We start from the raw sequence: 17,140 nt of genomic DNA, 5'->3' as shown, positions 1-17,140 counted from the left end.
TTTATTTCATTTATATCTCACCTTTCCTCCAAGGAACTCAAGGAAATCCCCCTCCTCATTTAATCCCAACAGCAACCCTGTGAGGTAGGTTAGGCTGAGAGGCAGTGACTGGCCCCGAGGTCACCTAGTAAGCTTCATGGTTTATGGGGATTCGAACTCTAGTCTCCTAGGTCCTAGTCCAACACTCTAACCACTACACCACACTGGGTGTAGTGTGGGCTCTATTAGCTTCCCTTCCTTTGTCTGTCTCACACACTGGAGTGGCAGAAGCTTTTCTGTGAAGTTTGTTTGTTGCATTTATATTCTGCCTCTCTACCGCGGCACCCAAGGCAATTTACAATCTGAAATAAACAAATGCTACGAAATATTCTCAGGCCAGTCTTAGAAGCTCCCTGCCCTAGACTTCCTCACTCTTGCCTCCTCCAAGGGCAGAAGTAGGAGCCCTGGGCAAGGTTGGGGAGAGGCTGCAGGGGCACATATGGGTCTACATCTTCCCCCCTCCCCATCCTGCCCCCTTTTCACTCTCCTTTCTGGCAGGAGGGCAGGTGGGTATTACTAACTTGTTGCCTCTCTATCCCACTTTTCCTCCAAGGAGTTCAAAGTGCTTCTCCCCCTCCTTGTTAATCCCCATAACAACCCTGCGAGGTAGGTAAGGCTGAGAGTGAGTGACTGGCCCAGCAGTATTCATGGCGGAATAGGTATTCAAACTCTGGTTTTTCCCAAGTCCTAGTCCAGTATTCTAATCACTATGCGACGCTGCCTTCTCTTGGGTCAGCTGGGAAAGATACACACAATCAGGTGGTTATGATGATGTAGTTAGTACGCCCAGGGTTGCTTTCTCTGAAATGCTATGTATTGCACATGCAACACCAGCAAAACAGGCACAACTGTATAGTCTGAAGGGGTTGGAGCAATTCCCCTGTGGAAAGGCTACAGCATTTGGGCCTTTTTTTAGAGAAAAGGCAAGTAAGTGTATAAAGTGTATGATAATTATGCTGCTTTCAACAGGCAGGGAGTTCCTAAGTGTAGGTGCCTACCATCACACTAAGAGATTGATATCTTACAAATGTCGAACGGGAATTATGTGGCATCTTTAACAGCGTCAAATTGAAGCAGTCGAGTGGGCACATGTGGGGCAAGGTGATCTCGCAGGCAAACTGGTCCCAAGTTGTTATGGGATTTAGATCCGAATAGCAACAATTTAAAGAGTTGCATTTACTGATACTGTAATCTTGCTTTGTTCTCCTGGTAAACAGCTTGGAGATTTTGTTTTGCTTTCACAATCAAGTGGTGTATAAATTTTACAACCTAAGAAATGACCACTGCGATTCAGGCAGGCGTACTAGGCCTTGTCCCTCCGCACAACAACCCGGCGAGGTGGGCTACGCTCTCGACAAGAGCCAGGAGCTGCGGCCGCCGCGGGAACCAGCTCGAGTCGCGCCCGCGACGGTGGCAGCTCCGCGCGGCGCTGCCAGGCACCCATGGGTCCCCCGCGCGTCCTAGCTGCGCGCCGTCGGAGGAGCTGGAGGCGGAGCCGGGGGGCCGGGGCGGACCGGGGAGGAGGGCGGTTCAGGAAGCGGCAGCCGGCTCCTCCCCGCCTCGCCTCGCCTCTCGGCTGCCACCAGCCCGGCGCCCTATAAAACACCAGCCACGGCCGGCCCCGCATCGGCCCCATGGAGGAGCGCGCGGGCCCCGCCGAGCTGGAGAGCGAGAAGGAGGGGAAGAAGCGGCGGCGAGGGCGAAGCGCCGGGTAGGGAGCCCGCTTGGCCACCCCTGGCCTGGCTTTTGTTTTGTTTTGTTTTGGGGGGGGGGCGGACAATCCAACTTAAATCCAGGATGTCCTGGAGGGGCGATCCGGCTTTAAAAGGGTGTCCTAGAGCGGCGCCCCGGTGCGCTGCCTCGCCCCCACGGTGGTGGAAACGGGGCGCTTCCTGCCCCGCGCCCATCACCGCGGCGGCTGGTCTGGCCGGGGCTGCGTCAAGGTCACGAGCGCCGGCAGGTGACAGCGGAGGGGGTGGGGAGCGAGGCCGCGCCCTCGGCTTCCTTAGGCGGAGCAGGAGTTGAACTCTGCCCCCCGCGCGTCTCCGTTGGGGGCGAGGAGCGATCGGGAGCGACCCCCCACCCCAGCCACTCCGCTCAAACCGAGGCGGGGCGGAAGTGGCGAGTTCCTGGGTCCAGGTGGGGCAGCCCTGGCTGGAGGTGCCTCCTGGATCGAGGTTGGGGAAAGCACATGACTGGGAAGTGGGCGAGATTCTTTAGTGGGGCTCTGCTGCCTGTTTCTGTCCCATGGGGCCTCCTGTACCCCACGCTTGAGTTGTGGCTAAGCAGTCAGGAGTGCTCCAGCCTGGACCTCTGACTCCCTCCTGAAGTCTGGCTGTAACAGCTGCTCTCTTTTCCTTTGCAGCTCTGGCATGTGAATGAGGAACAGATTCTGCCCAGAGGAGAAAAGGATGAACTTAGGCGGCCTTTCCACCGCCCCTTCGGGTGGCTTTGCCCACTGGCCAGAGCCTCTGCCCTTAGCGAAGTGCCTCGGTGGCAGTGGGCAGGAGGAGCCTGGAGAGAGCTCCATGCAGGAAAGTGGCTACCTGAGCCTGAAGGGCCCAAGCCCAGAGGAGTCTGACGCAGACCTGGAGTCGTGGAGCTCCTTGGAGCAGGACAGCACCGAAACGCAGATGAAAGTGGACTTCTTCCGCAAGCTGGGCTACTCCTCGGAGCAGATCCTGGCTGTCCTCCAGAAGCACGGCCTGAACGCTGACACCAACACGGTCCTCGGGGAGCTGGTCAAGCATGGAATGGCCACGGGGGAGAGGGACCCTGCTGAGGCGCCCCAGGATGCCCCCGAGGCACCGCTGGTCCCACGAGGGGGTGCAGCAAACCAGAGCCCCACGCGTGCCGCACCTCTAGAGGGAAAGGACGGAGAGAACTTGCGCCCCATCGTCATTGACGGGAGCAACGTGGCCATGAGGTAGGGCCTTGTCTGTAGTGGCTCGTACCCTCCCACGTGGGAGGTGCTTGCTGGGACTGTGGCGCCTGCCTTGCAGGGGGTTGGACTAGATGGCCCTTTGGGTCCCTGTTCTATGATCCTATAAGCAGAGAGTGACACCTTAAATGCCCAACCTGGCTGTTCTTTTTAAGCCCAGATGTCAATATTCTAGGGAGCGGCCTAGTTCTTTGCCTATCCTCTCCATCTCTGTGTACTTTCCCTCTGTAGTGGTTTCATGACTGGCTCGTGGGGCGTTGACAGAGCTTGATGTCACATGGCTCTGAAAAGCAGGGTGGTTGTTTGGTTTTTTCACGCTGTCAAGTTCCTTCCTGTGCCTGAGGAAAGGGGGCAGGCTTTCTCTCCTTCTGACCATGGAGTTATGGGGCAAGAGTTGTTATTGTGGCGCTTGGAACTGGTGGGAGCGGGCAGAGGTTCTGACCTGCTCCTCTTCCAGCCTCCAGCCATATGAAAGGCCTCGGGTGCAAGGGAGATTGCTCAGGACCCGTGTTGCACAGCTGGCAAGCCATGCTCTGCTGTTTTGCAAGAAATAAGCCGCTTGAGAACCAACACGTCCACCTCCTTAAGCAAGGGGAGGGCCTAGTGCTACAAGTTTGTATGTTTTTGTTCCTCTCGCTGTGGGCAGGATCCTTTGCCTTGCTGTGGGGGAAAGGCCTGTGTTTGTGTGTCCTGGTTTGTCCAGAGGGCAAGATCCTGCCCTATGTAGATATGGTGGTCTTATATTTATGTCCTTCTTGTCAGCTGAGGTAGTCTCCCCAGTTCGACAATGAAATCCAGGCAAAAATTACAATGGCGATCTGGTGTGGTGTGGTGTGGTGCGCGGTTATTGTATCATATCTTGTCCCCAGACAGTGGGTGATACAATCCAGGGGTCTCTGCTCCTGAGGGATGGGGCGGAAGCAGCTGCAGATGGGAAGTGGAGAGGAACTGATGGCAAAGATGTTAGCCTCCTGAAACAGCAACCCTTCCACTGAGAGGAGAGTTACCTAACTTTTTTTAACATTAAGTTTCAAGCCCAGGAATCTGCCTGGCAAGTTAATTTTACTCCAGGGTTAAAAGAGGTGGTGGCAGCATACAGGTAGCTTGTTCATTCTTTCACAGACAAGTTGGAACACTGATTTCTGGATTTCTATGACGGAATTATGCTGGTAAGGAAGCATCTGACCAAGCAGGTTCCCTGCTGTATAGTGATCATTTCTCTCTTGTGCTTGTTGCTCATCTAAGAGCTGTGATTTGATTTGATTTGATTTGATTTGATTTGATTTGATTTGATTTGATTTGATTTGGTTTGGTTTGGTTTGGTTTGGTTTCAAAGGGGTGCAGCAGGTGGAGGGGGGTGTTTCTCAGGTGGAAGAGGCAGCAACTGTGGGGTAGGAAGGCCAGTTTCCCCCTGCAGGAGTTCTGGGCATGTCTTGGGGCAGATTTGTCCCTGCTAGTTTGCTTGTTTTAACCCACCCACCCCGCCTATAACCTTCCAGTTATTAAGAGAGCATAAAACACTTGCCTCAAAACTACCCTTTGTGCTGATTCCTAAGTTTCCAGGACCCAAAATGCCCCTTTCCCAGAAGCACCTCAGGGCCACTGCAGAGAGGGCCTGGCTGTAGCCCCTCTCTTGAAGGCACCCTGAGCAAAAGAATCCTAAAACCTTTATTTGTGTCAGCGCTCCTTCCTGGAGTCTGCCTGTGGCCAGGAAAAACAGAGAATGAGAATAATGTGGGGAGTGCCTCTTTGAGTAAACTATAAGCTGAGTGTATTCCCTTTACTTGATACCCAAAGTGCCCCCCCTCAACTGTGGAATTTGGGGAAGCAACTTCCAAGTTACTGGCTGTAGCTTGTTGACAGATTTAAGCACTTGCCAGTCATTTAAGAAGTTAAGCGTTGGCAAACTCTCATGTTCCTGCCAATGAGAGAAAACCTTTTTCTCGATTACTTATGAGCTGGTGCTCTTTGGTTTTGAAAGCCACGATTCTGGAATGCCAAATTCGGTGTGATTGATTCTGGAGTACCCTTGTAGCAGAGAATATACAGTGGTACCTCTGGATGCGAACGGGATCCGTTCTGGAGCCCCGTTCGCATCCTGAAGCGAACGCAACCCGTATCTGCACGGGTCGCAATTCACCGCTTCTGCACATGCACGTGACGTCATTTTGGGCGTCTGTGCATGCGTGAGCGGGGAAACCCGGAAGTAACACGCTCTGTTACTTCCGGGTCACCGCGGAGCACAACCCGAAAACGCACAACCTGAAGCTGCTTCAGCCCGAGGTATGACTGTACACAGTTCATGCTGGATGTTCTCTGAATTTGGAGAAGTCCCCCAGGAAAACAGTGCTGATTTGAGAGTTAGCTGCTAGAATAGGGACATCCTTGCAGCCCTTCAAAGGGAGAGAGCTTTTCCTCACCTGGCCTAGTGAGGTTGAGAGCCTGTTAGAAGTTCTAACATTGGTCAGGGTAGTGGAGGTGAGAATGGCATCTTAATTCATTCTGGGATCATAGTGTGTGCGTCCCCCCACACCCCAATAGGCAGCTGCACAGCATCCTTACTGTAGTGTTCAGATACCTCCTGCCCCCTTTGCCCCAAGGCACTGGTGCTGTTAGAAACTTGGCATAGTTAAACTGTGGAACTCACTCCCACAGGAGAAAGTGATGGCCACCAACCCAGATGGCTTTAAAAGAGAATTAGACCAATTCCTGGAGGAGAGGGCTGCTAGCCATGATGGCTATTCTCCACAGTTAGAGGCAGCCATGGTTCTGAATCCCAGTTGCTGGAAACCACAGGAGGGTAGAGGGTTTTTGCACTCGGGTCCTGCTTGCTGGTTCCCCATTAGGGCATCTGGTCAGCTGCTGTCGGACTAGATTGGCCACTGGCCTGATCCAGCAAGGGCCTATTTATTTTCTTATGGTGGAAATGGGCAAGCAGCAGTTGCTACCCTCATTTGCTCCTTGATCACAGTTAAGGTTTCAGGGTTTTTATTGCCTGCCTCCTATCCATCAGACCCTCCTAAAGGAGCAGGGTGGAGGGGAATTCAAGTCCTACACAAGTGTGCTGTTAATTTGTTTTGTTTCTAAGGTTTGTTTGTTTTTTGCCTTGCTATTTTTATATAAGCAAGCAGCCACCAGGACCCAGGAAGAGCAGGGCAGTTTCACAGCCAGCTTCCTGTTCAGAGTGGAATGACGAACTGCTGTGTTCGTTCTTGATTCACCCTCCCCTGGATAATACTCAAGGCAACTATATGCAAATCTCAGAGGGGTGAGTGGAGGAGAACTGGCCTCCACTTCCTTCTAAGGGAATTTTTCACAGTTGTTGCCACATCAGATGAGTCTGCTGAGCTCCTTCGCAAGCCGTTCCACACGAGGCTTCTAGGAAACAGCATGCAAATTTTCTCCAGCAGCTGCAATAAGGAGAAGAGGGTTTGGTAGTTAGTTGCTCTTAGATCCTCAAGAAAGTTTCAGTTTTGACTTGTGGGATTTGCTTCCCATAATACTATTCCGTATTTTAATATTTACTCTCTCTTTCTCTCTACTGTCAACTTTCAAGAAGGTTTAGTGTCAAAGGGTTTGGAGGAGGTGAGAGGGAGCCCCTGGAAAGTTGACATTTCTCCTGATTAGATAGATGGATGGATATTTTTATAAGATTTTGTTAAAACTATTTCATAATACAATAAGATTTTAGAAACCTAATCTAACTAAAAACAAAAACAGAGGAAGAGAAAAGAAAAGAAAATGCAGAGTCCTCTCTCAAAGGCAGCTCTTGTTGCTCACAAAAAGTGGTAGACCCTCCCAGCTCCCACCTGGGAGCTTTCCTTTATACCCCCTGCCTCTCACCCTGGGAGATCTTCCCTTCCCTGCCTCTCACTCATGGTTCTTCTACCAGCCATCCACTGCCTTCATGTGTGTGTAATCCTTGGACCCCAATAATGGCCCAGAGCAGAGGGCACCAAAGAAAAAGAGAGAGAAGGAGAAAGAATTAAAAGGACTTTCTATTTTCCGTCTGTCAGTTACATAAAAGAAATTATTCAAAACATTCGCTCTAGGATGATATCCAACTGGATGGTTTTGAAAGAGGATTAGACAAATTCATGGAGAGAGAGAGGTCTCTTGATGGCTCCTCGCCATGATGGCTGAGTCCACAGCTGGACTCCGCAGTGCATCTGAATCCCAGTTGCTGGACACTGCAGGAAGGGAAAGTGCTCCTGTGCTTGAATCCTGCTTGCAGGTTTCCCTTTGGAGCACCTGTTTGGCTAGACTAGATAGGATGCTGGACTAGATAGAACATTAGGTCCACTAGGCTCTTCTTATGTTCTTAATGTTGCTTTTCCTCCTCTACCATTAGAGCAGGCATAGGCAAACTCTGCCCTCCAGATCTTTTGGGCCTACAGTTCACATCATCCCTGGCCACTGGTCCTGTTAGCTAGGGATCATGGGAGTTGTAGTCCCAAAACATCTGGAGGGCCAAGTTTGCCTATGCCTGCATTAGAGCACCTTGCACTGAGGGATTATCCACACTTACCTTTCCTCTGTGTTTTACAGGCACAGTCCATGCTTTAAAGCTCCATGTCCAAGCACCAGCCATCCATACAGGGGTGCCAAGTAGGTCATCTCCAAAACTACCCATGTGGGGGGGGGGTGCGTGGTACTTGCAGAAAAAGAGATTTACATTTGCATAAGCTAAAAGGTTTGTCTTATGACGTAAAGTATGATGTGGAAAATGAAATCCTCCTTCCAATATTGGCAGCTTCATCTTTTTAAGTGAGAAATGAAGTTGAGAGGTCCCTCTCAAATAAACTTCCCAAAATGCCACATTAAACCCGTGTGAATACACTTGGGGAATATCTAAAGGAATACTACAAAGCACATCAATTATCTGTGGCAAAATATTCAATTCAAGCATATTAACCTTATCCCAAATACCAAGTCCAAGCCCATCTTTCCAAATCAAGAGTCATCTCTGTCATCGGTCTGTTTAAATTCAGTTTAATTAATTGAGAAATATCTCTAGGATCCAAAATACTGAAATATGTTACCTCTGGGTACCGACAAAATTGCCAGTTAGTCACATAAACCAGATAACTTAATAGTGGCATGAATTTGGATTTTAAATAATTCATTTTATAGGCAGAAATTAGGCAAAAATTAATAGATTTTATTAGTTTATATAGACTATTGGAGTCTGCTAATAATAAATACTGTAATAATCAGTCATCTGCATACATAGCTGCTTTAAATTCCAGTTTTTTCATGCACCAAACCAGGAGTGTCTTCCCTGTTCTGGCAAATTGCACACCGTAATGGCACTAACCATGAATATAACGGGTGAAAGAGATTAGCCCTGCCTTGTAGCCCTCTCTATACCAAACTCACTCAAATGAATTCCGTTTGTCAAGTCCACCTGGGACTAGGGAGATAGAGGTGTAAGGTTCTACTCCAATTCATAAATTCCTGTGGAAACGCACATTTTTTTCAAAGTTACAGAAATAAACTACCAATATATTTTATCAAACACTTTTCCAGCATCAGGAAAAATAGTTGCAGCCCATCAGTTCTTTTTTAAAAAAGAAACAAAGATTTGCTACCAGCTTAAATCATCTGTTCCCTGCCTTTGGCAAATAAAGTCCGCCTGATCTAGCTATACAAACAGCCTAAAATCTGTTAGCAAGGATTTCTGTTAATACCTTGGCATCTACATTCATTAAGGAGATTGGCCTATAATATGCACAGCTAATGTGGTCTTTAATGGGCTTGGGAATAACAGAGATGTGAGCATCATATAGTGAAGATGGGCTAGGCACCCGATTCGGAATCATGGCTGAGTAATCTCACCACTGTGATGTGTAGTGTGTTAGTGTGTTACAGTGTGGTGTAGTGGTTAGTGTGTTGGACTAGGACTTGGGAGACCAGGGTTCGAATCCTCACTCAGCCATGAAGCTCACCAGGTGGCCTTGGGCCAGTCACTGCCTCTCAGCCTCACCTACCTCAGAGAGTTGTTGTGGGGATTAAGTGAGGAGGGGGAGGACAATGTACATGTCACCTTGAGCTCCTTGGAGAAAAAAGTATGTTATTATTATTGTTTATTTTATTATTTATTAAATTTATATACCACCCTATACCCACATGTTTCATGGCAGTTACAACATAAAATCACAAATAAAAACACCAAATACATTATAGAAATAAAAACAAAAACAACCCAATAAACCCCACACACACATTTTAAAAGGGCATTGGATGTCAATCAGCCAAAGGCCTGGTTAAAGAGCAACATTTTTGCCCGGTGCCTAAAGGTGTGTAATGAACCAGCCGAACCTCCCTGGCGAGAGCATCCTACAAATGAGGATATAAACGCAATAAATAAATCAATTTTCTGAGATAAGGGGACAGGTGACTTGGTCACAGGCAGGCGCTGGTCTCTCTGCAAGCAGAATCGTCATTGCATGGCAAGAAAGGGAGGGAAAGGAACTGTTTTTTTGAAAGCAATTCTCTCAATTGACTGCTTGCATGATATGGGGGTTGATGTTTGGATTAGCTGGCCTCCTTCCGAGGGCTGATGGGCTTTACCTAGCTGTAGAAAAAGGATCCACCTGTTCATTGGGCAGGCCTTGATTTCAGTGCTATGCACCTCTTCTGATGCTCTGAGGGAGCTTTGCAGTTGTGGCCCCTTGGCTATAGAACATGTTTCCCAAAGAGACCTGCCTGGTGTTTGGAGGGGGTCTTTTTGTTGCCAGACATCATTCTCCCAGGCTTGGGTGCCCTTCAGGCTTAGAAATAGATATTACATTGCATTCTATCATTACATCATTGTGTCTGAAGCTCTATTTCGCGAACTCCCCAGAGAACCTGCAGGAAGGAAGCCAGCTGATAAACAAGCGCTGCCGATCCTTCCTTGAGCCCTTTTGGAAAAGGGGCCCTGAAGCATCCTGCCTGCCCTGTGGCTACGGAGACCTTGGAACCAGCAGGGGCACCCAGGGCAGGTGTGGCTTCCTGAGGTTCCTCCTGTTTCTCTCTTGCTTTGGAAAGGCCAGCTTCTAGAAACCATGATCATAACAGGAAGCTCTGGGTGGGAAAGACATCAGCGCCCCATTAAAATATAAGGCACTCTCTTAGTAGAAAGTCATATTTTCTTCCCGTCAGGAATTCTGTCAAGGATTTCTTTAGCTGTGATTATTTCTACGTTGCAAGGGGTCAGACAAGATGACCCTCGGGGTCCCTTCCAAACCTGTGATCCTATGATCATCCCCACCTGACCCCTAATTTAAATCTTTTGGGGTGTGGGTGATCAAAAAGCTATGGGAGCATTTCTTTCTGCCAGAAGGAATTAGCATATTCAGCCTGTGCAAATATTACCGTACTTGCATTATGGGGGAGCATTTCTCAGCTTCACTGCTCCTGGGTCCTTTTTTTCCTTCCTGCTTGGCGCACGTGCTAATTGCACAAAGGCCTTGAACAGGAAGTGGATTTCACCCTCTGATGAAACTGCCCAGGGAACGTAAGCTGGTGGCGCTGGACTGTTGCCCAGAGAGGAGCATCTGATCTGGCTGCTTCTTGTGGGAGAGGCTGGGATCTGGAAGTTCTGCCCCCTCCATGTCAGAGTTGTGGGCGGGGAAGAGGTTTGCCAGATGCAGTGACTCCACAGGGAAGAGTCTGTGCTCTGTGCATGCCGAAGGGGAGACCCCCGTTTACGAGTTTGGGAGGGTTTGAGCACTCCTGGCATTCAAAGCCGCTTTCCTTGGTTTAGGTGCAGTTAGAAAACTTTGCATGTGCATGTCCTTGAGCCCCCAACTGGAAAGATTTGCATTGGGAAGGACAGATTCCTCTCCCAACTCCCCCTTTCCACTTCCTCTTGGAAAAGGTACTTAGTTGGCGAGAAAAGTCTGCCCTGTGTTACCCAGATTAGTTCCTGCAGGAGCTCAATCCGTATCCACTGCATACCTCAACTTATCAGCGATGATGTTGTACATTAACCCGGAGACCGTTTCCAGAGAGCTAATTTGAGCAGGAAGAGAACAAAAGGGATTGGGAGGGGGGAGGCTGGTGCAAATGGCAAAAGGGCAGAGCAGGCAGTGAAGGGCACGCTGAGGATGAGATCCAGGGCTCGCAGTGTCCAAAAGTGCTTTAACAGACCTCTTCCACTCAAAAGAGCGGGCTATTAGTCAGGATAGCTATGTTCTGCCTCCACAGTCAAGAGGGCAGCAATGCTTCTGAATACCAGCTGCTAGAAACCACAGGAGGGGACGGTGCTCTCATGCTTGAATCCTGCTTCCAAGTTTCCCATGATGGGTATCTGGTTGGCCAGTGCGAGAAGAGGATGCTGGACTACTTGCGCCATTAGCTGATCCAGTAGACTTTTCTTGTGATTCCCCCAACCCCCCCCCCCGACACACATAAAAACATATTTTCAGAGGAGCTGTTTTTCAAAAGAATAAGATTTATTTATTTTTGTTTCGCATTGTTTTGTGTATCTGTATCATTTATAAACCATGATGGCAGAGAGGGCTATAGAGGGCCACTAACCATGATGGCTATGTTCTGCCTTCAGAAGCAGCAATGAATCCCAGTTGTTGGAAACCAGAGGAAGGGAGAGGGCTCTTGCACCTGGGTCCTTTAGCGGGTTTTCCGCAGGCATCTGGCCGGCCTTTGTGAGAACAGGATACTGGCCTGATCCTGCTAGCTCTTCTTAGGGGTTGCTGGACTGGGTGGCAGGGCTGAATTCAACATTTAACTTAAGGAATGTTCGCTCCAATAATGAGGACAAGGGGCATCCCAGTGGGGTGGGGAAGGATGGCGGCGGCAGGGGGAAGGTCATGGATGTTCAGCATCTCCTTGTGAGTTTTGGCTTCAAATAATAGCAGGGCACAGAGTTTGCCCAGTGGATCTCCTCTGAGGTTTCTTCTGCCTTCATGACACACAGGTCACGTGGGAACCTGAACATTGAACCTGTCAATCTTTGTATCTTTGCAGCCATGGGGACAAAGATGTCTTCTCCTGCCAGGGCATCTTTCTGGCGGTGAAGTGGTTCCTTGACCGAGGACACACAGACATCACTGTCTTTGTGCCATCCTGGAGGAAGGAGCAGCCGAGGCCTGACGTCCCAATCACAGGTATGCGTTGAGCACATGGACACAGTTAAGTAGGTTGATAGCAAGGGGAGTGTCTGTTTTCATTTGACATTGAGCTGATGACTGAATGCACTGGATGGGATAGATCAGGGCTGACTCCTCTGCCTTGCCCACCCTCCACCCCACATACTTTGAAATGTCAGGTGAGGCTTGGCTGTCCCACCCAAATAGTCACCCTGGTTGCCTCTTGGGTTGCCCTGAATTGCCTCTACCTGACCAGAAGGTTGTCGAGATGCACCAGGGTCAGAACTCCCCTCCAGAAACACTCCACAATCCCACTCTGAACATTTTCCCGAAGCGCTATCAGCTTTCCTTGCTACGGCAAGTTCTAATGGCAAGGATTCAGGAAAGGTAAAAGAAAAGAAAGTCTTCCAGACAGAGCATCATTAAACTATGGAACTTGTTCTCCCAACCTCCTGTGAGGGCTCTTGTGCTCCAGTCCTGCTTGTGAGCTTCCCGTTGGGGCTTCTGGTTGGCCACTGTGAGCACAGGATGCCAGGCTAGATAGGCCATTGGCCTGATCCAGCAGGCTCACCATATGTTCCTACGTTAAAGGTTCGTGACTCTGGACATTTCATCTCTAAGACTTGCTTTAATTTGGGTTCCCTCCACACACACCCGCATTGCATGTCCCAAGAGGAGGGTTCAAATCAGACAAATCTGTAGGGTGTGATGTGGCATCTGAGTGAGAGAAAGAGGGAAAGCTCTCATTTGGGTGGGAATGGAACAAAACTGCTTGGGGGTGTGAGCAGCAGGCAGTGTTACCTAGGTCAGGCTGTGTCTGTCAGTTTCCGGCTCTTGAGAGTTGGCTTCCCCCAGCCTCCTGCCAGCTTGGCTTGATCACGAATTGTTCCGCAAATGCCTGGCCCTTCCAAGAGCTGTCTTGGGCAGAGGGTGACCTTGGTGTGTCCTGTTGCAGACCAGCACATCCTCCGCGAGCTTGAGGAGAAGAGGATCCTTGTCTTCACGCCTTCCCGGCGCGTGGGGGGCAAGCGGGTGGTCTGCTACGACGACCGCTTCATCGTGAAGCTGGCCTACGAGTCGGACGGCATCGTGGTCTCCAACGACGTCTACCGAGACCTGCAGGCGGAGCGGCCCGAGTGGAAGAAGTTCATCGAGAAGCGTCTGCTAATGTACTCGTTCGTCAATGACAAGTAGGTCCCTTGAGCGCTCAAGGAAATTGGACTGGGGGGAGAATGTGGCTGGACACAGAATGGGAGAGAAGAGATGAGGAACTCTCTGGAGTGTCCAGCCTACATGGCTGCCAAGATAAGCTTTATTTGGGGCGAGGACAGCAGCATGCCTGGTAGGGCCTTGGAAGCTAGACTTGGTCAGTGGAGAATTGGGTCAGAAGGTGTGGTGGTGGCCAGGAGTAGGACCCCAGTGCCCTATTCATCTCCAGGGACAGCAGAACCAAAATACACTGCCCCATCCGTGCAAAAGGTTTGGGTGGGCATGGCAAGGAGCTGGGCTTTCTCAGTGATTACTCGTGGGCACAAGCCGGAGGGGGGGCAGGGGAAACACCTCCCCGAAGAAGTTGGAACTACAACCCTTTTTTTCTTTTCAGGGGCCATTTGGGTTTTCTGTCTGTCGCTGGCTGTGGTGGGAGGGGGAGAATCATGGCCTCTGGGAACGACTGCTCTTGACCAAGGTGTGTGCTGCCTGCCTCCAGGTTCATGCTTCCTGATGATCCCCTTGGGCGTCATGGACCCAGCCTGGACAACTTTCTGAGGAAAAAGCCGGTGGTTCCTGAGCACAAGAAACAGCAGTGCCCTTACGGTAAGACTGTTTTCTTCCACTCTCCATTCACCCACTCCTGGCACCAAACTCTCTCCCTCTCTTTCTCTCTCTCTCTGGGCCTGGAGGGTTTTCCATTTTTCCTACAGTACTTCTGCCCCACATTCAACCCCTTTTCCCTTCCCTTTCCAGGGAAGAAATGCACCTATGGCGTCAAGTGCAAGTTCTACCACCCAGAGCGCCTCAACCAGCTGCAGCGCTCCGTGGCTGATGAGCTCCGCGCCAACGCCAGGCTCTCTCCAACCAGGGGCGTGCCAACTTCCAAGGAGGAGAGGGGGAGCCGGCGGCCCTCCCAGGTGGAAGCCTTGGGCTCCCTACCCCCCGAGAGTGAGAAGACCCCCTTTCAGAAGGCTTCCGTGGACAAGAAAAGCTCCACCCACAAAGCCAAGCACGGGGAAGGCCCCACACACCTCCTGCTCAAAGGGGCCCCTCATAAGAGCAGCGGCGGTGGCACCTACCGGCCTCCAGAGTGGTACCAGCCGCCACCTCCTGCCTCTCCCCACATGGACTCCCTCTCCTACGTGTCTCAGGAGCAGTTTGACTCTGGCATCGGCTCCCTGGAGAGCCAGCTGTCCGAGATGTGGCCCAGCCCCCCAGGCAGCCATAGCTCTCACCCCCACCACTGCAGGGGGCAGAGGCCCACTTACCCGCACCCTCTGGGCCCTGAGTCAAATAGCTACAACTACTACCAGCCCCAGGGCTACCACAAGTCTGTTGCGGGCTCAGGCACTGGCTTCTTGCCCTACAACCCAGAGGTGCCTTCCTCCTCTGCCAGGGCCCTCCCTCCCTCCCTGCCCGGATACAGTCTGCCTGCTGACTCGAGGGCTTCTCTGGGGCCCAAGTACTGGTCTGAGCCCTACCAGCCAACAGCCCCCAGGGAGGGGCTGAGGGGCCACCAGCTGCCCTACGACAAGGCCTCCTGCCAGTGGGCCGCAACAGACCACTTTGCCAAGGAGCGTGCCAACGTGCACACCCGCCTGTGCGGGATCTTCCACCCTCACCTGGTGGACGCGGTCATGAGCCGCTTCCCGCAGCTTCTCGACCCCCAGAAGCTTGCCGCCGAAATCCTCACTTACAAGTCCCAAAACCCCGGGGTGTGAGGTGGAGGGAAAGCAATGGTTGGGCCCTGGAGGGAGGAAGTCCTCTTTGCAGGGGGTTGGACTAGATAACCCATAGTGTCCCTTCCAACTTTTATAATTTGGCGATTCCCCTGGGAAGGTCCTTCCCAAACACCAGCTGAAGCTTTGAGGCCTGAACGGGCCAGTGAGTAATTAGGATGGGGAGGGACAACTTTTCCCCTCCCCTTCAAGTGTTTGTTCAGAGGCAAGGCTTGTTCTTCCCATAAGAGCAATGGCACATCCGGGCAAGGGTGAAGTTGGCAAAAGGGGATCACAGGCTCTCCCATAACTTTGCTGTGATTTAAAAAAAACAAAAAACTTCTGACAACTGGAAGCCGTGAGAGCACTGCCTGTGCTCTGACTGCCCTTCTGCCTTCTCCCAGCTTTCAAAGGGCGCCCACACTCCCCTGACCTCCAGAACTGTAGGAGGAGGCATCTCTCGATATGGGGTGGAGAGTTCAGTGCTCGCTACTCCTCTAGCGGCCCAGTCTTGGTGACTGGCAAGTCCGATATTAACGGTTATAGATACTTTCGGTAATGAATATATAGCAATTGCTCCTGGTTCCTGCTTATATATTTTTTAAAAAATAAAGTGTGTGATTCACTTGCAGGACAGGAGCAGTTGATCTGTTGATGCATATTGTATCCCTCTGTATACGTTATGTATTCTTCCGTGTGGTCCTTCTAGTGGTTGACGCTGAAGCCATCCCAGGTGGCAGCTGGCAGAAGGGAGAGAGCAGAGCACAAGACCCCCTGCCCCGTGAGTGGGTTTTTCTGGGGGGAAGGGATTGCTGTGACCTGCTCCTTCCTTCTCCCACGTGCCAAAGGGATGGGTCAGCCAGGCTAGCACCGTGTGCTGCAAGAGCCACCTGGACCCAGAAAACCCCGTATGCCTGGTTATATTATGATACATCACGGAACAGTGGTGTTTCATGTTAGTAAGCAAAATGCTTTTTAACTATTGTTTGTAATCTTATAACTTTGCACATTTTGTAAATTACGTAAGAGTTTGGTTTTTAATGGGATGGGATTCCTGGATGATGCTGGTTTTCCTTCCTTCTGAGGTCGCTGTCCCATAATTAGGAGTGGGCTGTTTTAAAGTGCATGGAACAGTAAAAACACTTTGGAATGTCTTGTGATCTTTCTTCTTCCTTTTCCTCTTCCTCCTCCTTCTTCTTCTCTCTCTCTCTCTCCTCTCTCTCTCTCTCTCTCTCTCTGAAGCAATAACAACCGATTGTGATGCACAAATAAAAGGTCCTGGTTGTTCACATCACTCTCGTCCCCTTAATTTATTTGTTGCAATTGTATATTCCACTTTTCCTCCCAAGGGGCTGAAGGTGACATATGTGATTCTCCTCCTATTGCATCCTCACAGCAACCCTGTGAACTAGAAAGGCAGTGGCTGTGGATGTTTACCCAGTGAGCTTCATTGCCAAGAGGGGATTTGAACCCCGGTCTCCCAGGTCCTGGTCCAACACTCTAACCACTACACCACACTGGCTGTCAATGGTTGGAACCCACTGCTGCTGAAGCAAGGTGCCTTCAGGTAGAAGCAGGAGGGTGAGAGGCAATTTCTGTGGCTCCCCTCCTGACTCGCCTATGCTGCCCCTAGGGCTTGTTTCCTCTGTCATGGAAGAGGGGAGGGTGTGGCTGAGAAATCCTGGACTCCTGCATCATTCCAGGCGTGGCCCATGAAGCCCCTGTGAGGCCTGTGTGTGTGTGTGTGTGTGTGTGTGTGTTTGCTGCAAGATGCTAAGAAAGACATTCTCTCCATTTCCACCCCAAACTCTTAACAGCAGCTCTCAAGTCATGAAATGGAGCCCTGCCTCTCCAACTTAAACCATGGAACTCACTCCCACTGGAGGCAGTGAGGGCTGCCAACTTGGATGGCTTTGAAAGAGGAATGGGCAAATTCATGTAAGAGTGTCAGTGGCTACTAGCCATGATGGCTACACTCTGCCCTCCACAGTTGGAAGCAGCAATGCTTCTGAACCCCAGTTGCTGGAAACCACAAGAGGAGAGGGGGCTCTTGTGTTTGGGTTCTGCTTGTGAGCTTTCCATGGGTGCATCTGGTTGGCCACTGGGAGAACAGGATGCTGGACCAGATGGTCCAT

At 50.7% G+C, this 17,140-nt stretch overlaps 1 protein-coding gene across 1 annotated transcript; it reads left to right on the top strand.

Annotated features, from left to right (window-relative positions):
- The first annotated feature begins 1,544 nt into the window (after window positions 1-1,544).
- On the top strand, window positions 1,545-16,299 carry ZC3H12A (zinc finger CCCH-type containing 12A). Its single transcript, XM_083511610.1, has 6 exons — window positions 1,545-1,750; window positions 2,405-2,965; window positions 11,954-12,093; window positions 13,031-13,265; window positions 13,784-13,890; window positions 14,041-16,299. The coding sequence occupies exons 2-6, from the start codon at window positions 2,418-2,420 to the stop codon at window positions 15,006-15,008; spliced, it is 1,998 nt and encodes a 665-aa protein (XP_083367736.1). The 5' UTR covers window positions 1,545-1,750; window positions 2,405-2,417; the 3' UTR covers window positions 15,009-16,299.
- The last annotated feature ends 841 nt before the right edge of the window (window positions 16,300-17,140 follow it).

Source organism: Podarcis liolepis (assembly GCF_965112155.1).
Source record: "Podarcis liolepis genome assembly, chromosome: 7".
Taxonomy (NCBI): domain Eukaryota; kingdom Metazoa; phylum Chordata; class Lepidosauria; order Squamata; family Lacertidae; genus Podarcis; species Podarcis liolepis.
Note: the sequence above shows the minus strand (reverse complement) of the source record. Positions and strands in the feature narration are given on the sequence as shown.